At 35.4% G+C, this 14,224-nt stretch overlaps 3 protein-coding genes and 3 non-coding genes across 6 annotated transcripts; 3 read left to right on the top strand and 3 right to left on the bottom strand.

Annotated features, from left to right (window-relative positions):
• Nucleotides 1-67: 67 nt before the first annotated feature.
• Nucleotides 68-139, bottom strand: TRNAE-UUC. The gene has a single exon. It is a non-coding gene; the product is annotated as a tRNA-Glu (tRNA).
• Nucleotides 140-212: 73 nt separating this feature from the next.
• On the bottom strand, nt 213-285 carry TRNAF-GAA. Its single transcript has one exon. It is a non-coding gene; the product is annotated as a tRNA-Phe (tRNA).
• A 1,468-nt stretch (nt 286-1,753) lies between these two features.
• Nucleotides 1,754-5,770, top strand: LOC109158637 (probable inactive shikimate kinase like 2, chloroplastic). The gene is made up of 8 exons (XM_019306524.1): nt 1,754-2,051; nt 2,981-3,171; nt 3,251-3,445; nt 3,669-3,730; nt 4,002-4,068; nt 4,156-4,274; nt 5,215-5,391; nt 5,517-5,770. The coding sequence occupies exons 1-8, from the start codon at nt 1,824-1,826 to the stop codon at nt 5,618-5,620; spliced, it is 1,143 nt and encodes a 380-aa protein (XP_019162069.1). The 5' UTR covers nt 1,754-1,823; the 3' UTR covers nt 5,621-5,770.
• A 1,221-nt stretch (nt 5,771-6,991) lies between these two features.
• LOC109158666 lies at nt 6,992-10,571 on the top strand. Its single transcript, XM_019306558.1, has 5 exons — nt 6,992-7,183; nt 8,118-8,200; nt 8,629-9,167; nt 9,725-9,839; nt 10,193-10,571. Exons 1-5 carry the CDS (start codon nt 7,106-7,108, stop codon nt 10,233-10,235), a joined length of 858 nt encoding a protein of 285 aa, XP_019162103.1. The 5' UTR covers nt 6,992-7,105; the 3' UTR covers nt 10,236-10,571.
• A 202-nt stretch (nt 10,572-10,773) lies between these two features.
• TRNAI-AAU lies at nt 10,774-10,847 on the bottom strand. The gene has a single exon. It is a non-coding gene; the product is annotated as a tRNA-Ile (tRNA).
• A 73-nt stretch (nt 10,848-10,920) lies between these two features.
• On the top strand, nt 10,921-13,086 carry LOC109158885 (dolichyl-diphosphooligosaccharide--protein glycosyltransferase subunit DAD1). Its single transcript, XM_019306778.1, has 5 exons — nt 10,921-11,099; nt 11,214-11,261; nt 12,275-12,362; nt 12,461-12,504; nt 12,798-13,086. The coding sequence occupies exons 1-5, from the start codon at nt 11,013-11,015 to the stop codon at nt 12,879-12,881; spliced, it is 351 nt and encodes a 116-aa protein (XP_019162323.1). The 5' UTR covers nt 10,921-11,012; the 3' UTR covers nt 12,882-13,086.
• The last annotated feature ends 1,138 nt before the right edge of the window (nt 13,087-14,224 follow it).

Consider the following 14,224-nt stretch of genomic DNA (forward strand, 5'->3'; position numbering starts at 1 on the left):
TTGCAAGTCCATTAATGGATGATGGGCCGGTGCTTCCGCCCAAAAGGGGAAAACAAAACAAGAAAAATTCCGTTGCCGGGAATCGAACCCGGGTCTCCTGGGTGAAAGCCAGATATCCTAACCGCTGGACGACAACGGAAGCTGTTTACTTCGTGTCGATTAAAGTTATACTACCAAAATTGTAATTTTCTCATAAATAAAGCAAAACTAATTGCGGTGAACGTGGATCGAACACGTGACCTTCAGATCTTCAGTCTGACGCTCTCCCAACTGAGCTATCCCCGCAATTGTGATTGAACTTCTTCGTGACATTATTAACGAAACTCTTTGATTATAATACAGCAAAATGGAATTCATTTGCAACACAAGCAAACTATTTCTTTTTTGGAATGCTACTAATTCTGTTACATTATAGTATCTGTTCAAATATACTTTTTCAACGTAATGAAGCATAAAGAGTCAACAAGCAAATTGTTTTAAATTGTTTACAATCCAAGAGTGTGTTAGTTTAGTTCATACCATGACATATGTTAAGGTTTGCTATGTGAGAATATCGGGAAATTGTATTGTTCACGCATTGACGAGAGTATTGAGTCCCTATTATTTCTTGTCTGTTTGAACAAGAAGCATGTCCGATAGTAATAAGTATTTATAAAAATTATCATTCAACAATTATTCATTTTGAACATATAATATATCAATTTCTTCGTTCAATAAAGAATACGAATATACGTTCATCCGACCCAAATCGGAAATGGAATCCCATATATATTTGTACCACAAAATAGCCACTCAGAATTGTTAATTTAACTAAAATTTTCAACAATGCAAACAGAATAATATCAATACTTACTAATTATTTATAAAAATTGAAATTAGTAATTTATATTGGTGTTAATCATGTCAAGGATTTCACATCTCTCACAAATTATATCGCGAATTAGGATTTAGTATGTAATTTGTTATATGAAAATACATAATATGTTAATTATATGTAATACAATATGGACTATGGTCAACATTGTTCATGGTGAATTTTGGTCCAACATATAATGATTGCATGCATCTTCCCTTTCAGGGCGTTTGGTTGGAGGGATTTTAAATTCCCTTCCCACTTAATTCCCACATAATTCCAAAGGCCATTAAATTCCGTAATTTGGTTGGATGGAATTGTAATTCCATGAAATTGCAATTCCCCCATTTTCATGGAATTAAAATCCCATGTCCCCCCTGGGATTTTAATTCCTGAGAAAAAAAGATACTGATGAGTCAAAATTACTCATTCCTTTTTTAACCTAAAATTAATGTCTAACAACAATAATGGACATTTTTTACTTTATACTACTTATTCCCTTTCAATTTCCATGTATACCAAACATTGGAATTGAAATTCCTAGTAATTCTATTCCGGTCAACCAAACACTGGAATTTAAATTCTCACTTTATTCCCAGTAATTCAACTCCCATGGAATTACAATTCCTTTCCCACATAATTCCCCCCTCCAACCAAACGCCCTGTTAGAGGTTAAAAATCAAGATTCCAAACTCAAAAAAAAAAAATACAAGTGATTGAGTAAAACATAATTGTAATATAGAAAATCATGAGTTTGATTTTTGTCAATATTCTTTCTATCAAACACATCGCATATTTTATAATATGATTTATTTTTCTTGAGAGTGACTTTGGATTTGTCTTTGTTTTAAAAAAAAATATCAAGATTTCAAATATAATAAGAAAAACAAATAACGAGAGATAAATTGAGAATGAAAATGAGTGTATATTGGGTGATAGGCAGTAACCACAATAACTGCTATCTTCATCAATGGCCACTTCCTCAGCAGCAGCAACTCTCTCATTTCTAGTCCCGTACAATACTATCAAAACTTGCAATGTTTACTCTCCAAAATGTTTCATTGCCTTCTCAAACCCTAAATTTTCGACGCCCAATTCTTTGATAATTCGCCGTTTGGCTTCTTGCAATTCCAGGATACCCACTCGCCCTCTCTGCAGCTCTCTCCCCACTGTCTTCACAAACACGACCGATTATGAGGTATGCATATCTACTCTCTTGGTTCCAAATTATAGTCTGGGTTTTTGCTTATTCATTCATTTGTTCCACCAAAACCTTATCCGCTTTCCGTTCTGGGGAGTGGAACTTGTGATTCCAATTCTAGAAAATAAAGAATATGAGTTTTATTTAATTTAAATGCAAAATTTTGTGCTTCTTAGAATCTTAGCTTAGGATTGGGGTTCAGTTAATGAGTTTTAATTAAATGGTGACGTTTGGTAAAGCTTACTATTTATTGGTGTAAATAAGCTAGAATGTGTTTACTAATTACCCAAATTGTGTTTTCCCTACTAAAATCACTACATAAAAGTGCCACTACCACTTCATGAATATGAGACTTAACAATAAAAACTCTTTATGACTATCCATAATCTGTTTTCTTTACCAAACATATAAAATAGTAGATTGTTTAATCTATAATAATCTCAATAATCAAATTAAATACTTTAATGTACTCCCCTATGATTGTGGTGTTCTTGTGACAAACTTTACAAATCATATATTTAGAAGCTATTGCTCTAAGTTTCTCACTGGTAAAGAATGCAGCTTTTATCTTTTTCCTTTTCCATATCTTGAGCTCCTGAAATCCTTGAACTTAAAGCTTTAAAGCTAATAGTAGAAATAAGTTTGATGTGGGGGTGGTGGGTTGTAATTGGAGGATATTTTCATTAGAATGATAAGGATACTTAAATGGTATGGGCCTTGCCAAGGACCTTGTGGTCCAATGTCACCAAGTTGCTCCCTTATACTGCATTGTAATAGAGTCAGTAGTATTCAAAAAAAAAAATAAAATGGTATGGGCCTTCCATTTTTATTTTTATCTGAATTTTCTTTCAGTTCCTAAATGATATTTGAAAATTATTTGACTGGTTGGCATTATCATATTGATGTCAAATGGCTGTAAATTGCAGTTTAATGATAGTGGTTCGTCTGAGATGGAGTTGCGATTAGATCTTGGTAACGGAGACATAAGTTCTAATGATATATCTGTTGATGCAAATGAGAGTTCTTTATCTATTAGAATGCTGCAATATGGATCTCTTCAGACTCTCATGGAGACCAGTGCTCTGTATGGGAAGATAAAGCCTACAGAGACAATATGGTATGCATGGTTTATAATTTATCGTTTTCTTATTTAGTTTGGCAATTATATATTTCTTCTAACTGTTTGGTTTACTCAGGTATATAGATGATGATCAATTGGTTATTAACCTGAAGAAACAAGATCCAGAACTGAAATGGCCTGACATTGTGGAGTCCTGGGAATCCCTAACAACAGGAATTAAGCAACTTCTGAAAGGAACATCAATATACTTAGTTGGAGAATCAACAGAAATCAATCAGACAATTGCTCGAGAACTTGCAGTTGGTCTTGGGTATGTGCCTCTCTTCCTTTTGGATATAGCTGTATAGTTGTCTATTCATACTTGGGCAGTTTTGGACATGAATATATGGACACACCAGATGTGCTTTTGCATAGTTATGTGGTTCATCCAAGCTCTTTTATTTTAGTGTTTTTTTTTTTTTTTTTTTTTTTTTAACTCAAGTCTCTCTCTATAAAAGTTGTCGGCTGCAATGGTTTGGTACTTTGGTTGTCAGGTATACTCCACTCTCTACAATGGAACTTTTGGAAACTTATGTCAAGGAATCCATTGATTCATGTGAGTTATATGTAAAGCTTTTGTCTTACCAACCTCTGTAGCAATTCAATACCGCTTTTTACTCATTGTGTTGAATTTTTTACGTTATATGAGCTTAATTATCTCAGCTATTATTTAGAGTTTATATCTGAAAGATCCTTTAGATACATCATAAGCAATTATTCAAAGAACCATGCCTTCTAGCATACGATATGAAATATAACAGTGCTGCTCATGCTCCCAACTATATGCACCACATTTTGCAGTGCATTAACAAATGTAATCAATTTAGGGGCAAGTAGGGAGGGCTCAGATAACGTGGCAGAGTCAGAGAGTGCCATATTTGAAAGCCTCAGTAGGTACTTACTGTTCCCTGGATACCCTATTCATAATCACTCTTTAATGTTGAGAAGTATAGGCATCTTATTTGAAACTTCATGTTCCAGTCATGCCCGTGCTGTAATTGCGACATTAGGAGAGAAGCATGGTGCTGCTAGAAGAGCCAACAAATGGAGGCATCTTTTTGCAGGATTCACAGTTTGGCTATCTCAATCTGAAGCTACTGGTAACAACGTTTTCTCCTCTTCCGATTAAGCAACTAAACATCCATTGTTTCTCTACAATGCTAATTGCCACTTTTCTTATTTCTTTAATTTCAATCTATCTTAATATTTCAATTCCTACTAGATTATCCAGAATTTATACTTGATCTTGATGAAAATATGTACTGTGTATGATATGGCATGTAATTAGATGTGTCAATCACTTAATCTCAATCAGACAATCAGTAGAGAAAAAACAAAGAAGTTTGGCACGTGTGCTTCGCCGGCCGGCCCGCCAAATTTCTAGCGCCCCATCAGCAATTATACTGTCCACAAAGCTTTGTGGACCATGGTCCAAAACGGCAGACTATATTGTATCTAAACTGACATTGTCTCACGTATTTATTTTTATTATATTATCAAATGAAACTGCAATTGAATTGAAATGAAATTGTAGTTGTGTTGAAATGAAACTGCAGTGTATACAAAATGAAACTGAATAACAATTTCACATACTTGAGTGTATATTGTCCAGCGAAACTGTAGTTATATCAAAATGATACTGTAGTTGTGTTGAAATGAAACTGCAGTGCATATTTGATGCCTGGACCACAATGTATTGTGGACCGCAGTCCACAGTATAATTTGCCGCGCCCCATGGGGTAGGCAAATGGAGCAGGCCAGCCCGCATTGACACTCCTAATTGTACTAAGCAACCAAAGTTCCTTTGTGTATTTTGCAGTATCTGGTTCATTTGACCTGTTAACTGAGAAAAAGGACCATTGCTTGTAAAGAAGCTTGGATTTTCACCAGTGGGTTGGTTTGACAGATAACTTGCAGCTGCAAATAGAAATTGTGGCTTGCCAGTCCCCACTCATCTTGAACATGACTGATCAAGAAGACCTCACTCCCTTGTTATACTAAATCCAGTTTTTATTTGGTTTTCGTGAACTTCAATTTCAGACGAAGATACAGCAAAAGAGGAAGCCAGAATGCAGATGCAAGATGATCTTCAAGGTTACTCTAATGCTGAGGTAGTAGTTAAGCTTGCAGGTTGGGACCCCACTTACTCCAAGAAAGTTGCTCAGGCTTCACTTAGTGCCCTAAAACAATTAATTTTGTCAGATAAAAACCTTACAGGTACTCTGGCCTTTCTAGTCCTTGCTCCGACTTCATGGTGCAACTTCAAAATTCTCAGTCAGTCAGTTTTGATAGTCTGCAACTCCATATGGCACCGTTTGATTTCCTGTTTTCTTTTGTTGCAGGTAAAAAGAGTTTATACGTAAGATTAGGGTGTCGAGGTGACTGGCCGGATATCAAACCTCCAGGGTGGGATCCATCAAATCCTGATGTATCTTCTGCATTGTAGTACAAGGCTTTTTGCCAGTTTTATGGGATTTTGTTGTCATAAACAGCAAGTTTTGTTGACCAAAGTTCACAATTTGCTAAGATTGGAATCTAGATGTGCAAAACCAGCTATTTCTGCTATCATATATGAATTTTATACATTGATTCCCTACCCATTTTGGGCAAATTCTGCTATTTCTGGAAAATAAATCTATCATAGACTCAAAGTTTATCAATAGCAAACTAACTTGGTTGGCGTGAGTGGCCGCACACTCTCATCCCTTAAGAGAGGTCGAAAGTTCAAACTCTCTCTCATATGAAAAAACTAACCTGACCAACACTTTGCTCCTTAATCAGGCCGCTCCAATTCGAGCGAGGATTAGTTTGAATATGATATACGCTTAAAGGTGCTTCATACATTTAGAGTCTTCTTATGACAAAAAAAAAAAAAAAAAAAAAAAAAAAAGAAGCTTAGCAATAGCCAATAGCACAATAATAGTGATAGGATGAGATTATTTGTTAAAAAAAAATACGGAAGACATTTTATTCCTTAATTATAGCCATAAGGAAGTACTTATACCCGTAAATAGTACAAGAGAAGTAAACCACAATTCGTGCCCTTTTAGTATTAGAATCATGTTACGTTCCCCGTTTATTCTTCTCAAAAGCTTATTATTTTTTTATTTAATTATTTTGTAATGTTAAGTTTCAACTGAATTTTTAATTTCTTTTTAAATAATTTGTGAATTTTTTCCTACCAAGAATTACGACAAATTATGCTATAGACCATGATTTACATTGCAATGTGAATATGGATAAACGTCCATTATTAGTATACTGAATATTTTTTTTTAATGGTTGGAGGGGGGAAACCCAAAACTAGCTATCTATTATGACGACTTGGGGTACAGGTACACCCATCAAATCATCGTTCAAAAGCTCGAGAACGTCATCTCCGATTGAGTTAGTAAATGTATGCCCCTATTAAATTTTAGCGCTTTCTTTGCCAATAAATCAGCCACTTTGTTATGTTCTCTATAAACATGAGCTACCTTGATTTGTCATTGTTTTGCCATCCATCGGTTGCATTCACTAATAACATTGCCACCATATTAGTGGGGGAGTCCTCACGCTCATGAATGTTGAATATTAATTTTTAATATACTGAAAGTTTATATTTTGATAATATACTTAAAAATAAACATTAAATAAACTTCAAGGTCCATGGTATAACCGTATAATGATAAAATAATTTCTGTAATTTTAAATACACTATCTAGAATTTGAGTATTGGAATATTATGTAACTTTATATTACAATTACAACAAGAATATTATTATTATTATTATTTTAAAAAATCCTTTATCGCGAAACGGCAAACGGCTTCTATTCTTCTATATAATCATTTTCGTTAAACCCTTGCGTGGAGACTGGAGAGGCTTTAGGCGCCATATAGGAGGGGTTCATCGGAGCTTCAACTGAGAGTTCACAGCTAGAACGCGCGAAAATGGGCAAAGGCGGAAATGATTTGTGGGACGATTCTGCGCTTATCAGTGCCTTCAATGACGCTATCTCCAAATACAAGGTACAAAAATCTCCTCTTCTCTCAAGAACCCTAGCAATCACTATTACTCTCAACACTCTCTGTCGCGATACATACAAAAAGAAGTGTGCGTACATATATGTTAACTTTTGAATAGGAAGTTCGTGGGAGGAGGCTTTAGAGCTCTGGTTTCTAAGAGGAATGAAAGAAGCAACTCCAGTTTCTTGCCTCGTTTAATCAATGCCCATTTCAAGATTTATCTTGATTCTTGTCTGGTTAATTCACGGGTTGTCTGCGTTCTGAATGTAGTTTCCGTGGAAAACAGATACATAGATTGATTTTGTACTAATGGATATAATAAAGTTGTCTAAACAGTTCCAATTAAGTAAAGAAATACAGAGAAATGATCAACTGCTGATTGAATGGTCCTTCTGCAGCCATTTCCACTCATAGGCTGCGATTTTATTGTGAATCTTTTTTTTTTTTTTTTTTTTTTTTTTTTTTTTTTGCATTGAATTGCATATGGTTGGAACTAAGAAGTTAGATGGGCCTAGCAGAGAGGGTGCTATATGCCAGAGTTGAATCAAGTGATTTTTACTTCCTGCTTTTATTTGCTCATTCTTGATCATCGTTCTTTTCTCTTCCACAGTTGCTTCAATTCCTCTAAACTTTCTTGACTTTTCTAGTATCTTGAATTTTCTTGTTGCCTAGCTCTTAGTCTTCTTAATTCAGTCATGAACTTTAAGTTACAAACATTATTGCTCTTGCATCGATATATGCTATATTTTTTGCTCAGCATTCCAATATGCCATGTTGTTGCCTTGTTGGCATATCAAAAAGTAATTGCTACTTGTTAGCATAAAACAGTTGGAATCAATTAGTTGTTCTTAGCTATTTAATATATTTGCATTTCTTTTCTTATATTCCCTTTTGCTTAAGTGTTCACCTGTGTTGTATTCTCTCATATGTTTTCCAGGTCAAGCATAACCAAGCTGGTGGGGTTGGTAGTGCACCAGTGAATTCATCTGCTGTGGAAGATGAAAGCAACGAAGCAAGAAGGTCCCTTCATAATTTGAACAAAATGATTTGCATGTTGATCTTTGCTTGATATCTTGCCATTCTTTATTGAATGGTTAAGATGAATACTTGAGACTCAGTAGTTAGCATACCATTAACTGAAAACTAAAATACTAAATGCAGTATCCAAGGAGCAGTTCACATGGCATAATGGGGCAGTAGTTGGTGATATGCATTTTAAAACCTGAGTTTGTGGACCAAGAGTGGGCCACCTTTTTGTTGAATTTTCTATAACAGATTAAATATAGAAGATTGGAAAGAAATTTTGTTGTATAACTTCACCTATACTATGTAAATATGGTGACACAAGCTAGCTCATAATGTCAAATGCTTAAACTAAATATACTGTTTTTAAAAAAAAAAATAATAATAAATACTACTTTTCTTGATTGTTTGCTGTATTGTTACAGACACGAGCAGGCAGACGATGACAGCAAAGCTTTATCAACTAAGACGATAGAAATGGCGGAAACTAGTACTGTTTCACCTGTAAAACAAAATTATTGTGCAGAGGCAAGTGGTCTTGAGCAGTCCCAGGATAAACCCACAAGCTTTGTAAACTCTCAAAGTGTAGAAGATTACAACGTCTTGCTGAACAAATATTATGAAGTTGAGGATCAGAGGCAAAAAGCCTTGCAGCAACTTTACCAATTTTGTGGATGGAGTTATGAGTACCCTGGTCATAGTACCTTAACCTCTCAAGAGCATCAGACTTATGCAGCGCCTACTTCTAACTCTACGCCCACCGCTTTTTACTGCCCATATGGATGCCAGAGTTCGGTGACTCCATCACCTTCTTGTTGTGTGGATGGAAATTGCATTAATAAAAACTTTGATGCTGCTGGAAGCAGTCATGATCAGAGTTCCACATCTCTTCAACAGCCTGATGTTGTTAAAACAGCATTGGATGCCGCAGAGAAAGCACTTTCTTCCTTGGGACATGATTTAGGTATGTTTAATGCTTTTGCAAAGGAACAACCTGCATGTATAGTGGTTTATTAGTAGTATGTGTTGTTCTCAAAGCTTCCTCAAATCAGGTAATGAAGAGGGAGGATATAAAACTCTTAAGATTAATTATATCACTCCTTTCCTACAGGCCTAGCATAGTCATGAATTGAAACTCCAAAAGAAAAAGAGGAGATATATCATTCTCTTTTGACTTTTTATGTTTCATTTCTTTGTCAATCACAATGTTATTTTGTTGCATATCTCTCGCCTTTTTCAATGGAAGTATTTAAAATTTTCTCTTTACTATTTTAAGAAGAATGTTCAACATTGTAGTGGCAAATCTTTGCCCTTCAGTTCCTTTTCTTTTAGTTGGGTGTCCAGGGGTTGCTATGCCAAATGCCTTATTAATATACAACTGTCAAATGCCAGTTTTCCTGAATTGAAGATCTAGAATGTTATTACCACTAGGCAATGGCAATGAACTTGAATAGAAAGTAGACTCATTTGTCCTGCAACTCTTTCATTCCTGAATATACCACATTATTATTCTGCATTCAGGGAATGATACATCACCGAATATGAGCAATGATCATGTAGAGGAAGAAACCAAGGCTGAAACAGATCTTTCGGAAGTTTTGCGTGCATGGTATTCTGCTGGGTTCTACACTGGAAAGTAAGAATCACCTAAGCTGTGCAACCTATTATAACCCATTTATATGCCGATTGATGTCTACTATATCGCTAGTTTGTAGTCAATTTATTTCCTGCATTAAGTTTGAGTATTAGTAGCTATAACAAGGCCACTGGCCTGCTCTTTTATTTCTCATGACTGCAGTAGTTTATGCTTCTCCATCTTTGGTTTGTGATTAATGTTGCATGAGCAGTAGAATTTACTTGACCTCACTCTAGGGGTCCTCAAGCTTACCAATTTAGCAGATTTCATTGGCAATGACTTAATAGTTAATAGTAGAGTTAGGAACTGTCGTGCATATTTGTAACTAAAGCGAATTCCTTATTATGACATAGGTATCTCTCTGAGCAATCTTCTGCAAGGAAACAGCATGACTAGCCCTTTCCGGGGGGTTGTTGGTAAACCTTGCTGATGGACGTGCATTGCTGGATTTTTGTGATTAGCAGTATATCCATGAGAAATCAAATCTGTGCTGTAAACACTGATATGGAGTCATGGAGAGCACAAGATTCGACTTGAATTCTTCACAAATCATTGGGAGTGAATTGGCTGCTTCATCCTTATTAGTCTTGAATTTCCTATGTACTTTATTTTGATCGCACTTTTTGGCCTGTTTGTGTTTGGCCTTCTTTGGTACCTGAACCTTTCGTGTAAAGTGTATACACCGTACTAAAAATTTTAAAAGGGAAGGCTAACGAGGAATCATTTTCGCAAGTGCCGTGGGTTTGGTTAGGATATATAAGTTTATAAATTTGCGTGTTTGGGAGTATTTTTAAAAATAATACAAATAATTGCCCACGCAGGTCTCGAACCTGCGACCAAAAAGGGATATATAAGTTTATAAAATTGCATTTTTTTTAAAAAAAAAAGTGTTTATAAAATTGCGTTTGGGGAGTTTAAAAATGACGTAAAATAGTGGCCCATGCAGGTCTCGAACCTGCGACCTTCGCGTTATTAGCACGACGCTCTAACCAACTGAGCTAATAGGCCTTGCTGATTTGTTATTACTGAAAATATATTTATTATATAATTATTATTAGTCCTCACTCCTCAGTCAATAGCGAGGGTTTTTAGACTTGAGTCTGCGGAACTCAGTCTATTTGGTCCATAGAGATCGTAGTGAGAGAGAGAGAGAGAGACTGCAGAAGAAGAGAGATGGCGAGATCGTCGACAGGTAAAGATGCTCAAGCACTCTTCCACTCTCTGCGCTCTGCGTATGCCGCCACTCCTACTAACCTCAAGGTACACCCCGACCGCTTTTATCTTCTGTCTATCTAAGTGTTTGCGTTTGTATTTCCTTGTGTGTATATAGCTGAACCAGCAATGATTTCTTTCTTCTCTTTTATTTTTTTTCAGATCATTGATCTGTATGTCATGTTTGCCCTCTTCACTGCTGTAATTCAGGTAATTTCTGCATTTTCCGCTCAAGTTATACCCATTTTGTGCTTTTCCGTACACTAATCTTATAGTATAGATCTGCTAATTCGCCCTTTTTTGGGGCTGATGTGATCCCTTTTCCGGTATAATTATCCGATTAACATGATGTTATTATAAACTTCGAGTCAACCTCCAAATGTTGGATGGTCAATTTGAAGAGTTCTGTGCAATTTGGGTAAAATGGATGTTCCTATTAATGTGATCTCTTGAAATTGGGTGTGAATTTTAATTGTTGCTAAGATATGGTCACATATTACATGGTGACAATAGCCATCATTTCGAGTTTGAGTGTGCTTAGTGTTCCAAATGAAATGAGGAGAAAAATGAATTTTCTGAGGGCTAGTAATCTGCAAGAGCAAGACATGACCATTAAATAGTCTACACTTTTGGTCTCACTTCGTGTTTTCTTGTGTGTTCTGGAACTTGGTTATCTACAAGAATCCACCACTTGACAGTCAATGAGTTACCATATTTGCAACATTATGATTTCAAGTAATGGAGATGACATTTAATTTTATTTCTCACTCACAAGTAGAACAGCTTCATAGATATTATGCCCTTCTTAGATATATCACTAGGATGGGTTGGTGTAATTGGGCATTGGTCTAAACAGCAGTTTATTATCAGCTTTAGCTTCTTCTTAGAGTCTGTTCTATTGATAAAGCATCAATTTATTTAGAATCTTGAGTAACAGCTGTGTAAACAGTGGATTTTCTGCCATTTTCATGAATTACTCTAAATGATAATGGATATTTTGTACCAAATACTGTCTCAGACTCGGTAAGACTGATGCACTGTTTAAAGAGCTTTGATTATTATCCTTTCACTGGTTGTCTATACATCACTGCAACTACTTTCACAAATTTCTTACTTTTGTGATTATCAGATTGAGCTATCATGCCTATATATTGTTTTGACTGGGATTATTCATTTCCTTGTTCCCATATATTTGTAATTTGTTTTATTTCTCTTATAACTAGGTGGTGTACATGGCCATTGTTGGATCATTTCCATTCAATTCCTTTCTCTCAGGGGTACTTTCTTGTATAGGGACAGCAGTCCTAGCTGGTGAGCACAATTATCTACTCTCTGCATATCTTGTGTTAATAATTAGAGTAATTTTTTTTTTTTTTTTTTAACTGACTGAATGGAGTCTTTGTTCGCAGTTTGTCTTAGAATCCAAGTAAACAAAGAGAACAAGGAGTTTAAGGTAAGCATTCTCTTTGGACTCCTTCCCCTGCTATGCAATGAAAGGGGAAACTGGGATGTCATTTTCATATGAATTGCTTCTAATCTCACAAACCTAACTATGAAGTAAAGTCGGAGAACTTGTATTTTCTAGCACTGAGTATCTAAGTTTAGTGTATAATTAACCATTTAACCCTAAACCCTAAAATCTGGAATGCGTACTGGTATGATAAGCCAACAATTATTTCTCTTTCAAATTTCTGATTCATGATGTTGGTTGATTCTCATTGCTTTATATGTTTGTTTCTATTTCAGGATTTGCCTCCAGAACGAGCTTATGCAGATTTTGTTCTCTGCAATCTGGTGCTCCATTTGGTGATCATCAACTTCCTTGGATAAAACCGAGGCTTCTATAATTTACTGATTACTGCTTTCTGCAAAGCGGTGGTTATATGTCATTAGAACAATTGAGGCATTGACGTAGACATGTTGAGACTTGCTTCTTATACATTCGCCTTCTGGGACTGTATTTTCGTTGATTTTGTAGAAATTTTATTTGCCTATTGAGTTAAAGAGAACACAGATAAATATTTTGCTTTTCCACTAGCCCTAAGCCCCTAAATATGCTAGTTGTTCTGGAATTGGTTTGTGGTCTTGAGCTTAATGCGCTATAGAAATGTAGTCTATTTCAATCATTGTTGAAAAAATTGCTAGGCATTCTTCGGGCGCTCGGAGAGCGCCTAGCACCTAGGTGGTTGATTAATTGGTGTAGATATGTGCTTGTCTATTTTTATTTTATTTTTTATTTTTTAAAATCGCTAAGCATTCTTCGGGCGCTCTCCGAGCGCCTGCACCTAGGTGGTTGATTAATTGGCGTAGATATGTGCTTGTCTATTTTTTTTTATTTTTTATTTTTTAAAAATTTATTTAAAATTTTAAGACTTGATAATTATAAACTATTTAATACTCTAATAGTTAATACTAATATATTAAATATTAACTTCAAAAAATCTAGAGTTTGAATAATTTTGGGTTATTTCGTTTAAAACGATGTTGTTTTGATGAAATCATTCTTTTAAAAAATAAGGGAATAATAGCCAATCAGCTGACTAGGTGATTTAGTCGGTGCCTAAGTGGTAGCACCTTAGTGGTGAATTGTCTCAACCACTGATCATGGTGATACATGTCAACCGCCTCAACCAATGAGCAACACTGATTTTAATAAATCAATAATTACTCATACCTTCCTGAGCTTCTAAAATTAAGCATTTTCATGAACCTTGAAAATTGTAACAATACTAAAGATTTATGAGAAAACAGTCAAATACACCCTCTAATTTTATGTAAGATGTCAATTAGATTTTCGAACTTTTTCTTGGTAGTGACTTGCAATAGCAGGTTGATAATGCATCGAACGGCAAAATTCTGACGAAGTTGCCGGAAACAAACTAGTCGCCATCTCCATCAACAGAGGAGCCCGAAAAAGGCAACCAAATTGGTCGCCGTCTCCGTCGACCACCGTTTCCGTCGATTGGAGAAGCGACCAAACCGGTCGCCTTCTTTGCCGTTGGAGATGGGCCTAATTGCAACTTTAATCGCTATTAAGATTTTGGATTTTGATGCACTAAATTAATATATTAATGTCTCTATTGCAACTTTCAAAAGTTCAAGTGTCTAATTGACTTCTTATGTAAAATTGAATGGTGTATTTGACCATTTCCCCAAGATTGATTAAATTTATA

This window comes from Ipomoea nil, unplaced genomic scaffold (genome assembly GCF_001879475.1).
Source record: "Ipomoea nil cultivar Tokyo-kokei standard unplaced genomic scaffold, Asagao_1.1 scaffold2826, whole genome shotgun sequence".
NCBI lineage: Eukaryota > Viridiplantae > Streptophyta > Magnoliopsida > Solanales > Convolvulaceae > Ipomoea > Ipomoea nil.

Excerpts from the sequence above, each read along its gene's own strand:
- LOC109158637 (XM_019306524.1), top strand. The coding sequence starts at position 1,824 with ATGGCCACTTCCTCAGCAGCAGCAACTCTCTCATTTCTAGTCCCGTAC. Across the intron at positions 2,052-2,980 it reads CAAACACGACCGATTATGAG|TTTAATGATAGTGGTTCGTC; the intron begins GTATGCATATCT and ends TGTAAATTGCAG. Across the intron at positions 4,069-4,155 it reads ATATTTGAAAGCCTCAGTAG|TCATGCCCGTGCTGTAATTG; the intron begins GTACTTACTGTT and ends TTCATGTTCCAG.
- LOC109158885 (XM_019306778.1), top strand. The coding sequence starts at position 11,013 with ATGGCGAGATCGTCGACAGGTAAAGATGCTCAAGCACTCTTCCACTCT. Across the intron at positions 11,100-11,213 it reads CCACTCCTACTAACCTCAAG|ATCATTGATCTGTATGTCAT; the intron begins GTACACCCCGAC and ends ATTTTTTTTCAG. Across the intron at positions 11,262-12,274 it reads TCTTCACTGCTGTAATTCAG|GTGGTGTACATGGCCATTGT; the intron begins GTAATTTCTGCA and ends TCTTATAACTAG.
- LOC109158666 (XM_019306558.1), top strand. The coding sequence starts at position 7,106 with ATGGGCAAAGGCGGAAATGATTTGTGGGACGATTCTGCGCTTATCAGT. Across the intron at positions 7,184-8,117 it reads ACGCTATCTCCAAATACAAG|GTCAAGCATAACCAAGCTGG; the intron begins GTACAAAAATCT and ends TATGTTTTCCAG. Across the intron at positions 9,168-9,724 it reads TTCCTTGGGACATGATTTAG|GGAATGATACATCACCGAAT; the intron begins GTATGTTTAATG and ends TTCTGCATTCAG.